The sequence below is a fragment of the Moschus berezovskii genome, chromosome 14 (genome assembly GCF_049115385.1).
Source record: "Moschus berezovskii isolate FMDL1 chromosome 14, NW_MosBer_1.0, whole genome shotgun sequence".
NCBI lineage: Eukaryota > Metazoa > Chordata > Mammalia > Artiodactyla > Moschidae > Moschus > Moschus berezovskii.
This window is the reverse complement of record NC_142473.1, coordinates 56,087,231-56,099,332: the sequence shown is the minus strand read 5'-3', so window position 1 is coordinate 56,099,332 and position 12,102 is coordinate 56,087,231. Positions and strand designations below refer to the sequence as shown.

Below are 12,102 nucleotides of genomic sequence, written 5' to 3'. Positions count from 1 at the left end.
ATCTTTGATAACTTTGACAAGTACTTTCAGAATGGTGAATGTTAAAGCCTTATTTGAATTGAATCACGAGTGACCAGGAAGAGAAACAGAAGCAGTGATATCAGACATTTCTATTGAGGAGTTTTGCTGTTAAAGGGAACAGACATTGGGATGATAGCTAGAGAGAAATGGAAGGGTTGATGGAAGATTTATTTATTTATTTATTTATTTTTAAGATGGGAGATATTATATGAGTATGACCCAGTAGAAAGGAAAGAGTTGATATTGTAGGAGAAAACACAATTGCTGGATTACTATTCTTGAGTTCAGTTCAGTCACTCAGTTGTCTCCGACTCTTTTCAATGCCATGAACCATAGCACACCAGGTCTCCCTGTCCATCAGTAACTCCCAGAGTACACTCAAACTCGTGTCCATTGAGTTGGTGATGCCATCCAGTCATCTCATCTTCTGTCATCCCCTTCTCCTCCCACCTTCAATATTTCCCAGCATCAGGGTCTTTTCAAATGAGTCAGTTTTTCGCATCAGGTGACCAAAGTATTGGAATTCCAGCTTCAGCATCAGTCTTTCCAATGAATATTCAGTACTGATTTCTTTAAGGATGGACTGATTGGATCTCTTTGCAGTCCAAGGGACTCTCAAGAGTCTTCTCAAGCACCACAGTTCAAAAGCATCAATTCTCTGATGCTCAGCTTTCTTTATAGTCCAACTCTCACATCCATACATGACTACTGGAAAAACCATTGCTTTGACTAGATGGACATTAGTTGTCAAAGTAATGTCTCTACTTTTTAATATGCTGTCTAGGTTGATCATAACTTTCCTTCCAAGGAGTAAGTGTCTTTTAATTTCATGGCTGCAATCAACCTCTGCGGTGATTTTTTAGCCCCCCAAAATAAAGTCTGTCAGTGTTTCCATTGCTTCCCCATCTATTTGCCATGAAGTGATGGGACCAGGTGCCATGATCTTGGTTTTCTGAATGTTGAGCTTAAGCCAGCTTTTTCACTCTCCTCTCACTTTCATCAAGAGGCTGTTTAGTTCTTCACTTCCTGCCATAAGGGTGGTGTCATCTGCATATCTGAGGTTATTGATATTTCTCGTGGCAATCTTGATTCCAGGTTGTGCTTCATCCAGGCCACCGTTTCTCATGATGTACTTTGCATGTAAGTTAAATAAGCAGGATGACAATATACCGTCTTGACGTACTCCTTTTCCTACTTGAAACCAGTCTGTTTTTTCATGTCCAGTTCTAACTGTTACTTCCTGACCTGCATACAGATTTCTCAGGAGGCAGGTCAGGTGGTGTGGTATTCCTATCTCTTTCACAATTTTTCACAGTTTATTGTGATCCACAGTCAATAGCTTTGGCATAGTCAATAAAGCAGAAATAGATGTTTTTCTGGAACTCTCTTGCTTTTTCGGTGATCCAGCTGATGTTGGCAATCTGATCGCAGGTTTCTCTGCCTTTTCTAAAACCAGCTTGAACATCTGGAAGTTCACGGTTCACGTATTGCTGAAGCCTGGCTTGGGGAATTTTGAGTATTACTTTACAAGTGTGTGAGATGATTGCAGTTGTGCGGTAGTTTGAGCATTCTTGGATTCCCTGGTGGCTCACACCGTAAAGCATCTGCCCGCAATGTGGGAGACCCGGGTTCGATACCTGGGTTTTGAAGATCTCCTGGAGAAGGAAATGGCAACCCACTCCAGTACTCTTGCCTAGAAAATTCCATGGTTGGAGAAGCCTGGTGGGCTACAGTCCGTGGGATCACAAAGAGTCAGACACGACTGAGCGACTTCACTTTCACTTTGAGCATTCTTTGGCATTGCCTTTCTTTGGGATTGGATGAAAACTGACCTTTTCTAGTCCTGTGGCCATTGCTGACTTTTCCAAATTTACTAGCATATTAAGTGCAGCACTTTCACAGCATCATCTTTTAAGATTTGAAATAGTTCAACTGGAATTCCATCACCCCCACTAGCTTTGTTTGTAGTGATGCTTCCTAAGGCCCCCTTGACTTTGCATCCCAGGATGTCTGGCTCCAAAGTGAGTGATCACACCATCATGATATCTGGGTTGTGAAGATCTTTTTTGTACAGTTCTTCTGTGTATTCTTGCCACCTCTTAGTATCTTCTGCTTCTGTTAGGTCCATACCGTTTCTGTCCTTTATTGAGCCCATCTTTGCATGAAATGTTCCCTTGGTATCTCTAATTTTCTTGAAGAGATCTCTAGTCTTTCCCATTCTATAGTCTTCCTCTATTTCTTTGCACTGATCGCCGAGGAAGGCTTTCTTATCTCTCCTTACTATTCTGTGGAACTCTGCATTCAAATGGGTTTATCTTTCCTTTTCTCCTTTGCTTTTTGCTTCTCTTCTTTTCACAGCCATTTGTAAGGACTCCTTAGACAGGAAGTCTTGAGTTAGAGGTTATATAATGTACAGATGTGAAAAATTGGCCTTCAGAGCATAAGTAATTTTTGGAGTAAAAAGAAGGATAACACAGTATATGGATGCAAAAGCAGGGAGGGAGGTAGATGTGGAGGGAGCCATGTGGACATTGTCTTCATGCTTCATTATCAGCTGAAAAGTGTAGTCATATTAGGGGTTTGAGATGAGAGGAAAATGTGGGAAATAATTATCTATAAGAGTAAGCAAATAAGTAAATTAGGGGAATATAGTAGGATTGCTGGGTAACACGGGCTTCTCTGATAGCTCAGTTGGTAATGAATCCGCCTGCAGTGTGGGAGACCCCAGTTTGATTCCTGGGTTGGGAAGATCCCTTGGAGAAGAGTAACACTAAGGTTTATTTGACATCAATTTAAAGTGAGAATAGGTAGCATGATTATTTTCTCTAGCAGTGTTCTGTTGCACAGACATTGGTATGGTGTAAACAAAATTTTGGATTTAACCAAGTTTGGAAGTTATAAATTATAATGATGGAAATAGAGTGAGGCAGAGGTAATAGGGTATTCATTAGAGAGTGATAATATTGGAAATCTAAGCTGGATAAAGGGAGCCATAAATGGAGATTATGCTGCTGCTGCTGCTAAGTCACTTCAGTCGTGTCCGACTCTGTGTGACCCCATAGACGGCAGCCCACCGGGCTCCCCCGTCCCTGGGATTCTCCAGGCAAGAACACTGGAGTGGGTTGCCATTTCCTTCTCCAATGTGTGAAAGTGAAAAGTGAAAGTGAAGTCGCTCAGTCATGTCTGACTCGTAGCGACCCCATGGACTGCAGCCCACCAGGCTTCTCCATCCATGGGATTTTCCAGGCAAGAGTACTGGAGTGGCTTGCCATTGCCTTCTCCGAAGGGAGATTATGAGAAGGGAATAAAAGACAGTGGAAAGGAGGCAGGATGAAATGGTTTGTTGACTCTGATTGGGTTGAGTAATTGTTGAAGTGAGAATCCTAAAGGGAGTGAGGAGAAGCAAGAGGCGTTGGTCAGAGATTAGATGATTAAATTGGTATTGGAGTAGAGGGGTTCAGTTCAGTTCAGTCGCTCAGTTGTGTCCGACTCTCTGCGACCCCATGAATCACAGCACGCCAGGCCTCCCTGTCCATCACCAACTCCCGGAGTTCACTCAAACTCATGTCCATCAAATCGGTGATGCCATCCAGCCATCTCATTCTCTGTCGTCCCCTTCTCCTCCCGCCCCCAACCTTTCCCAGCATCAGAGTCTTTTCCAGTGAGTCAACTCCTCGCATGAGGTGGCCAAAGTATTGCAGTTTCAGCTTCAACATCAGTCCTTCCAATGAACACCCAGGATTGATCTCCTTTAGAATGGACTGGTTGGATCTCCTTGCAGTCCAAGGGACTCTCAAGAGTCTTCTCCAGCACCACAGTTCAAAAGCATCAATTCTTCGGCGATCAGCTTTCTTCACGGTCCAACTCTCACATCCATACATGACCACAGGAAAAACCATAGCCTTGACTAGACGGACCTTGGTTGGCAAAGTAATGTCTGCTTTTTATTATACTATCTAGGTCGGTCATAACTTTCCTTCCAAGGAGTAAGCGTCTTTTAATTTCATGGCTGCAATCAGCACCTGCAGTGATTTTGGAGCCCATAAAAATAAAGTCTGACACTGTTTCCACTGTTTTCCCATGAAGTGATGAGACCAGATGCCATGATCTTTGTTTTCTGAATGTTGAGCTTCAAGCCAAACTTTTCACTCTCCTCTTTCACTTTCATCAAGAGGCTTTTGAGTTCCTCTTTACTTTCTGCCATAAGGGTGGTGTCATCTGCATATCTGAGGTTATTGATATTTGTCCCAGCAATCTTGATTCCAGCTTGTGCTTCTTCCAACCCAGCGTTCCTCATGATGTGCTCTGCATATAAGTTAAATAAGCAAGGTGACAATATACAGCCTTGATGTACTCCTTTTCCTATTTGGAACCAGGAAGGAAGCAACAGTCAGTCAGAACTGTACATGGAACAACAGACTGGTTCCAAATAGGAAAAGGAGTACGTCAAGGCTGTATATTGTCACCTTGCTTATTTAACTTACATGCAGAGCACATCATGAGTAGAGGGGTAGTTATTGATAATGGCAAAGTCTAGGTTATGACCTAGAGAGTACTAGTTCCTGGTGAATAGCCATCGAAAAATTTCTCAGCTTCTCCAAGCCTTACTTTTTCTCCTCTGCAAAATGGGGATAATGCCTATCTTACAAAGTTGTCCTAAGGATTAAATGATGTAGTACCTGTAAAATTCATGACATTGTGCCTAGCGTGTGATAGGTTCTTAAGAGAATTTTCTTGCTTTCTTTTATAATTTTGAGTCTTATTTCCTCAACTGAGCAGAATAGTAAAATACTGTAAATGCTTGATACCTTTCTTTATGTTTCAAAATTTTATATATGAAGCCTAATGAAATGAAATTTTTAGGAACTCACTCTACAACCCATTATTATTTTTTCAATTGAAATGAAAAACACCACTGTAATTGGAACTACCGCTATTATGTACTTCTGTAGTATTTCTTCTACAATTCTGTGACTGTTACTATTTATTCAGTTAAAAGAATCTGTATGGCAAGAATTTTCACGTCATTTGCATTTAATTGTTATAATAGCCTTGTGAGGTGCATGGTGCTGGTATTTTTATTATTTTTCCATTTGCCAGTAGAGGAAATGAAAGTGTAGTGAGATGTGCTACAGAAGATTGTATTGGTTAAACTAGAACTGGAACCCAGATCTTCTCACTAACTGGTAACCAAATTTCAGGCAATTCATGGTGTTCCATTTTGAAAATATTTGTCTGCTAATCTCTAAACATCTCTTTTTAAACTCTATAATGAAAGGATTTTTCCTTTTATTTTACAGTCCTTATGATTTATGCATTGATTCATCCATTCATTGTTTTCATTCAATACATACTTATTATAACCTTTCTAATTTTTAGGCGATGTGCTAGGCCATAGAAATACAATTGTGAGAAAGACATATACCCTTGCCTTCAGGAAATTTTTTCTATAGTGAGACGGACAAACATTAACAATTACATAAAGATACTTATAATTGAAGGAAAAGTGCTAGAAACATGTGAACAGATCCTGTGAACCATGTGAACAGGGAGGGATTTGATTGAGTCTATGTATTGGCTTGGTGTTGATCATGAGACTTCCTTGTAAGTATCAGTCACTCAGTCGTGTCCGACTCTTTGCGACCCCATGGCCTGAAGCCCACCAGGCTGTCCATGGAATTTTCCAGCAAGAATACTGGAGTGGGTTGCCATTCCCTTCTCCAGGGAAACTTCCCTGAGGAAGTTCCATTTAAGCTGAGATTTGAAGGATGAGCAGCAGTCAGTTAGATGGAGGGGTAAAAGGAAGAAGGGGCGAGCGTGGATGAAGGAATTCTTTCTTCCCTATTCCCCTCCTTTGTCCTTTCTTTCCATTTTTCCTTCCTTCCTTCAGATTATAATTATAATGGTTCTTTCTCATTTTCATTATGATTTTAAAATGTATTTTAAGTACAAATTAATAATTACAAAGCAGAGTACTGAATTTTTCTCTCAGTGCATTCTCAAGCATATCAATTTTGGACTGCTTATGAAGTTCTGTGGTGAGTTTACATTCTAGATTCCATCAGTGGTCATGCAGTGAGACCATGGAGGACATTAATTTTGCTGTTTTTTTCCAGTTTTATTGAAAAATAATTGATAAACCTCACTGTATAAGTTCGAGGTATACAGTGTGATGTTTTGACTTATGCATATTGTGAAATGATTACCATAGTAGGTTTAATTAACATTTATTATCCCATATTCATTTTGCTCTTTAACATCATCATTGGTTTTATGCTGACAGTTTTTGCTGGCATAACACACTGACTATTTTTTCCAGAGGTAAATTAATATACTTCTGTTTAAAGAAGTGAATATTTCCATCTAAACTGATGCATTCAGTGTATTATATAAACTACCAATCCATTGCACAGACTGTTTATTATTCCTGTAGTTGAAAAATACAGTTTCAAGGTTTTTTGTTTTTTTTTCAGTTGCAAGTAGAATGGGGACCCAGGCAACTATTCTTTTTCCTGTTTTCACACTGTCATCTGTTGACCCACAGCTAGCATTTTATGTATCAAAAGCACATGGTCATATATATTGTTGTAGTAGGAAATCCATTAGATGCAAGAAGAGAAATCTTAGGAGATGAATACTATATCAGTGCCATATCTCTTTTTAGCAAAGTACCACTCATTGTTATAAGTTATAAAATATGTTTATAACTAGTATAGGATCATGTTGGGACTAAGGCATTTGGGAAAGCAGATGAGAAGGTTTGAAAAGGAAATTGACTACAGGAAGCAAAGGATGAATAATTCTTTGACTTTATCAAAACTTTGCTGAGAGCACATTTATCAAGCAAAGGTGATGGAACTTGCTTGGAATGACTCCAAGCTGCAATGAGATGCTGGCTAAGTGTCATTACAACAGAGAAACAGATGTAGAGCAGTAATACCATAGACTTCTTTTGTCTAACAAGTAGACTTCTCAAGAACATAAGCAATTGTTCATGATTTTTTTTCCAGTCACATCCATTTAAGTAAGGGAGCAATATGATATAGTTGAAAGAAAATGTGCTTTAGAGTTATTTGTCTATATCTCCGTACTTCCACATTCTTGTGTAAGCTAGGGTGATCTTCTAAATCTGAGCCTCAGTTACGTCATCTCTAAAATCAGAAAAATACCTTAATGGAATAATGAAATTTGGTATTCATAATGACAGTCCTGAAACAGTGAAAGGCCTGGAAAGTCTGAATTATTCACTAATTTTTATAGTGTTAGCTTTGTCTAGAATTGTAATCCTTGTATCACTTTACTCCAGTATCAAGAATAACTAACAAATCAAAACAGCCCATTGTCAGGGTATAGAGAAATAGAGCGTATTCCATGTTTCTACTTGTTATATATGCTAAAAAATTACTACCTATGAACCAATATAAATACACTTTAAACTATAAAGAAAGTATTAATTCTGTTTGTTGGTGCTAGCCAGAGAGCAAAAGGTTAGGCAACTTATTCTTCCTTTTCTCTGTCTAATACTTTTCTGTCCCTCTTTGAATTTAGGAGCATGTATCCTGTTTGGAAATCTTTTCTCGAGGGAACAATGCAGGTAGCCCAGTCTCGGATCAATATATGTGAAAACTATAAAAACTTCATTTCTGAGCCTGCAAGGACAGTCAGAAGCCTAAAAGAACAGCAACTAAAAAGGGTATCGTTTCTATTTGTTCTTTTCTTTTAATATCTCATTACTACATTTATAATCTGCAAGATTATGTTCAATTGCATTTTACACTTTGAATTTTTCTCTATGGTCCACATGTTTCTGATTTTAACATTGATTTTCTGATTTCAACATGTTCCCTCTGGCTACTGTATTTTATTAATTGACAGAGGTGAGTGTGATTTGAATCTGAAAGCTCAGTAAACGTTTCTTACAAATACCACTTTTCAATTTAACTCAAGGAAGTAGACCTACTTAGATTGGTGTATATTAAAACAATTACAATGTTATTAATCCCATTAAGTACTGAGAAAATCTTAGTTTCAGTTTGATCCATTTTGCATAATAATTTAAAGAAAATTGACACATCTTAATCATATATAGTGAACTTATTACCAAAATTGGGTTACTTTAAGGTTTAATTATATAAACTACATAAAAGTTTTAAAATGATTATACAGAATTTTATTTTATTTATTTATTTTTAATCTGGAATTTATTTATTTTTTTATAATTTATTAAAATTCATAGAAAGAATAATGTGATTTTTATGAAAAGCTTGTGATTGAAAGTAGGTAATTGAATTATATCCTTTTAGGAAATAGTTACAAAATTAGACATTATCATGATGCCTATAAAGTATTTAAATGTCTTTTATGGAAGTATTAATACTTTAAAAATTTCACAAGCCATTGTTTTGATTCTAATTGTCCTTTGGGTTTTCACTAATTTTTACAAACAAAACCTAGATAAACTAATCTTCTGTGTTTGCCAAAGATGATTTTAGTATCACGAAATCAATGTTATTAATAAATATATCTCTTTCAAGAGCTCACGTAGTATCAGTGGGTTTTAACATATTTCTGTAAGAATGCCTATGCTCAAAATTCTCTTTCAAAATTTTCTTTCAAAACAATACATGACCACTGACCGAACAAGGCTTTGGATTGGAAGAAAATATGTTTTGTGTGTGTGTGTGTATCCATCAGCGCACTCAGAGAGAGAATGGGAGACAGAGGTAGAGAATTGATACAACTCCTTCCTAACTGGAAGGAAATATGATGTTTCAAATAGCCAGTGCATTCACCAAATCTAATTGAATTATTGGAAGTTCTACATTTCTCAGTATCAGAATATTTTGAAAGAGTTAACCGATTTGTGGTCTTCTGTGATCTGAATTTCAGTTAAACATACCTGGGCAAAGAATGTTTGGTGAGGTTTGACAAGTCTACTTATCTGTGAATTAACTTATAGCCAGTAATACTGGTGTTTATGTTTTATCTAAGCAGTTGTTGAACACTAAATATATTTTGAACATTCAAGGAGGGAATGGCAACCCACTCCAGTATTCTTGCCTGGAGAATACCATGGAGAGAGGAGCCTGGCAGGCTACAGTTCATAGGTCACAAAGAGTTGAACACAACTGAAGCGAGTTACACACACACCATATATTGAGCATACCTATCAGGACTCTGAAATTGCAGATGACAGAAACTTACTTCAGACTGACTTAAACCAAGAAGAGAATGTATAACTAAAAATTTCAGCGTGGATGGAATCCAGGCAGGAGTGGATCCAGGAGCTCAAATGATGGCATTAGAATTCGTGTTTCTTCCTATCCATTAACTCTGCTTTCCCAAGTGGCTTCATTTTTCAGCAACTCTCCATGGCATAGCAACTCTCCCCACATTGTGCTGCCCCTAACATGCCAGATTTACAAATATCAGAGGTAGCAATTCCACATTTTCCACTTTCCCGAAAGTTCTAACAAAACTACCAGAATTGAAGTTCATTGACTTATCTTGAGTTACAGAAGTTACAGTCCTCGTGCAAACTACATGGACTGAAAACGGGAAAAGATGATACTCCAAAGGAAAATTGAGATGGATTCCCAGTGGAGCAAGAAAAGCAACACATGGCCACAAATATTGACATCTCCAATTGTACTTCCCAAACTTTACAACAAATTGACTCTACATAGGATCAAAAATCTATTTTTCGTTCTGTACTCCAATCCTTTCTCCGTACTTTCTTTTTTCTTTTAGCCTCCTTTTGGATTAATCTGGTATTTTTCTTTTTTTCTTTTAGTGTAATGAGAACACTTAACATGAGATCCACCCTCTTAACAGATATTTAAAGTGTACAATACAGTAGCACTATTCACAAAAGTCAAAATACGGAAATAACCAAAATGTGGATAAATGCATGAATGTATTAAAAAATATGGTATATACATACAGTAGAATATTATTCAGCCTTAAAAAAGAAGGATATCCCGTGAATATTCATTTTGTATAACTGAAATTTTTTATGTTTAATTATTTTATGTATTTCATGTAAGTGGAATCATGCAGTATTTGTTCTTCTGTGACTGGCTTATTTCACTTGGCATAATGTCTTCTAGTTTCAACCATATTGTTGCATGGATGCATGCATGGGATATCCTTCTTTTTTAAGGCTGAATAATATTCTACTGTATGTATATACCATATTTTTTAATACATTCATTCATTTATCCACATTTTGATTATTTCCAAATAACCAAATTTGTGGTTATATCCACATTTGGTTATTTTGTGAATAGTGCTGCAGTAAACATGGGAATACTAATATTTCTTTAAGATCCTGATTTCACTTCTTTTGGATAAATACCTAGAAGTAGGATTGCTGGATAATGTATGATGGTTGTAGTGTTAATTTTTTGAGGAATTGCCATACTGTTTTCCATAAAGAGCTGCACCACTGTGCTTTCTCACCAATAGCGCACAAGGGTTCCAGTTTCCCCCAACCTTGCCAATATTGTTGTCATTTGTTTTTTTGGTAATAACCATCCTAAGAGGTATGAGGTGATATCTCATTGTGGTTTTGATTTGTAGTTTCTCTGGTGATTGATGAAATTGAGCAATCTTACACTTTTTATTATCAAAATTTCCTTCACTATTAGCTTTTTAATTTTATAATCTTGTTATTCTTTCAGTAATTACTTTAGAGATTCCAATATGCTTTTTTGACATACTGTAATTTACCATGAATTGATACTTTTGCTGCTCTTCAAACTTTAACTCTATTGTGAATTAGTATTTTGCCACCTCTTAAACAATGTAAAAATGTTTTAATAACATAATTCCATTTACCTCCCTGTTAGGACTTCTTTGCTATTAGACCTTTCGTCTCTGTCCATGTCTTTTGTACTTTTTCTGCACTTTCTTTATTAATGTGCTTTTTCCTGCACTTCAGTCTGAATATTTTCCACTGTTATCTTCCAGTTGATTAACACTCTGTTCTGCTATTTATCTTTTTCTTTCTGTGTGTTTTTATGGATTGATTGAAGTAGAGTTGATTTACATACTGTGTTATTTTCAGATGTACAGTAAAGTGATTCAGTTTTATGTATTTTTTAGATCATTTTTCAGTATGTTATTTCAAGATATTAAATATAGGTCCCTATCCTGTACAGTAAATCCTTGTTACTTACCTGTTTTATTCATAGTAGTTTGTTTCTCTTAATCCCATACTAATTTATCCCTCCTCTCCTGCTTTTTCTCTTTGATAAGTTTGTTTTATATGTCTGTGAGTCTGTTTCTGTTTGTATTTTTTGGATTCCACATATAAGTGATATCATAGAATGTTTGTTTTTGTCTTACTTTCTTCATTTAGTATGATATTCTGTAGGTCCATCCATGTTGGTGCAGATGGCAAAATTTTGTTCTTTTTATGCCTAAATAATAGTCCAGTGTGTGTGTGTGTATTGTGTATGCCACATCTTTAGGATTTTTTTGACTATCGTTGATTTATAATGTTGTCTTAGTTTCTGCTCACTCTTTTTTAGATTCTGTTTCCGTATAGGTCGTTACAGAGTGTTGACTACAGTTCCCTGTGTATGCTACATCTTCTTTATACAATTATCTCTCAATGGGCAATTGGGTTGTTGTCATTTCTTGACTATTGTGTATAGTGCTCCTGTGCTGTTCTGCTATTTCTAGTCTGCTTTTAAAACTTATCTTTTGGAATCTCAGTGTATTTTTCAGTTCTAGAATTTTTTATTTTTTAAAAAATGGAGTCCATGTTTCTGATTCAATTCTTCATGTTTTTTCTTTCTCCTGTTTAATGTGTTAATCCTAATCTCTGTTTCATAGTTCCACTATCTGAACACTATAGGTCTCTTTTTATCATTAACTGTTTGTTTGTTTGCTTGTTTTTGTTATTTGGGTCCACTGCTTTTGTAAGTCTCATGGTGCTGGATGTTGTGGATAAAAATTGTAGAGGCTCTGGAAGATGTTTTCTGTTTCCAAAGAGAGTTAAGTTTTTTAGCAGGCAGATAGAATACTATTTAATTACTTTGATTCTGTTAGGATCTAGCATTAGACTTTTTAGGC

General features: G+C 36.7%; 1 protein-coding gene across 1 annotated transcript in view; it reads left to right on the top strand.

Annotated features, from left to right (window-relative positions):
* FCHSD2 (FCH and double SH3 domains 2) overlaps window positions 1-12,102 on the top strand; it is a 249,661-nt gene that overhangs the window by 101,102 nt on the left and 136,457 nt on the right. The window contains exon 5 of the mRNA XM_055423620.2: window positions 7,570-7,714. Within this exon, the coding sequence (XP_055279595.2) occupies window positions 7,570-7,714 (145 nt within the window). The remainder of the gene's footprint in view (window positions 1-7,569; window positions 7,715-12,102) is intronic.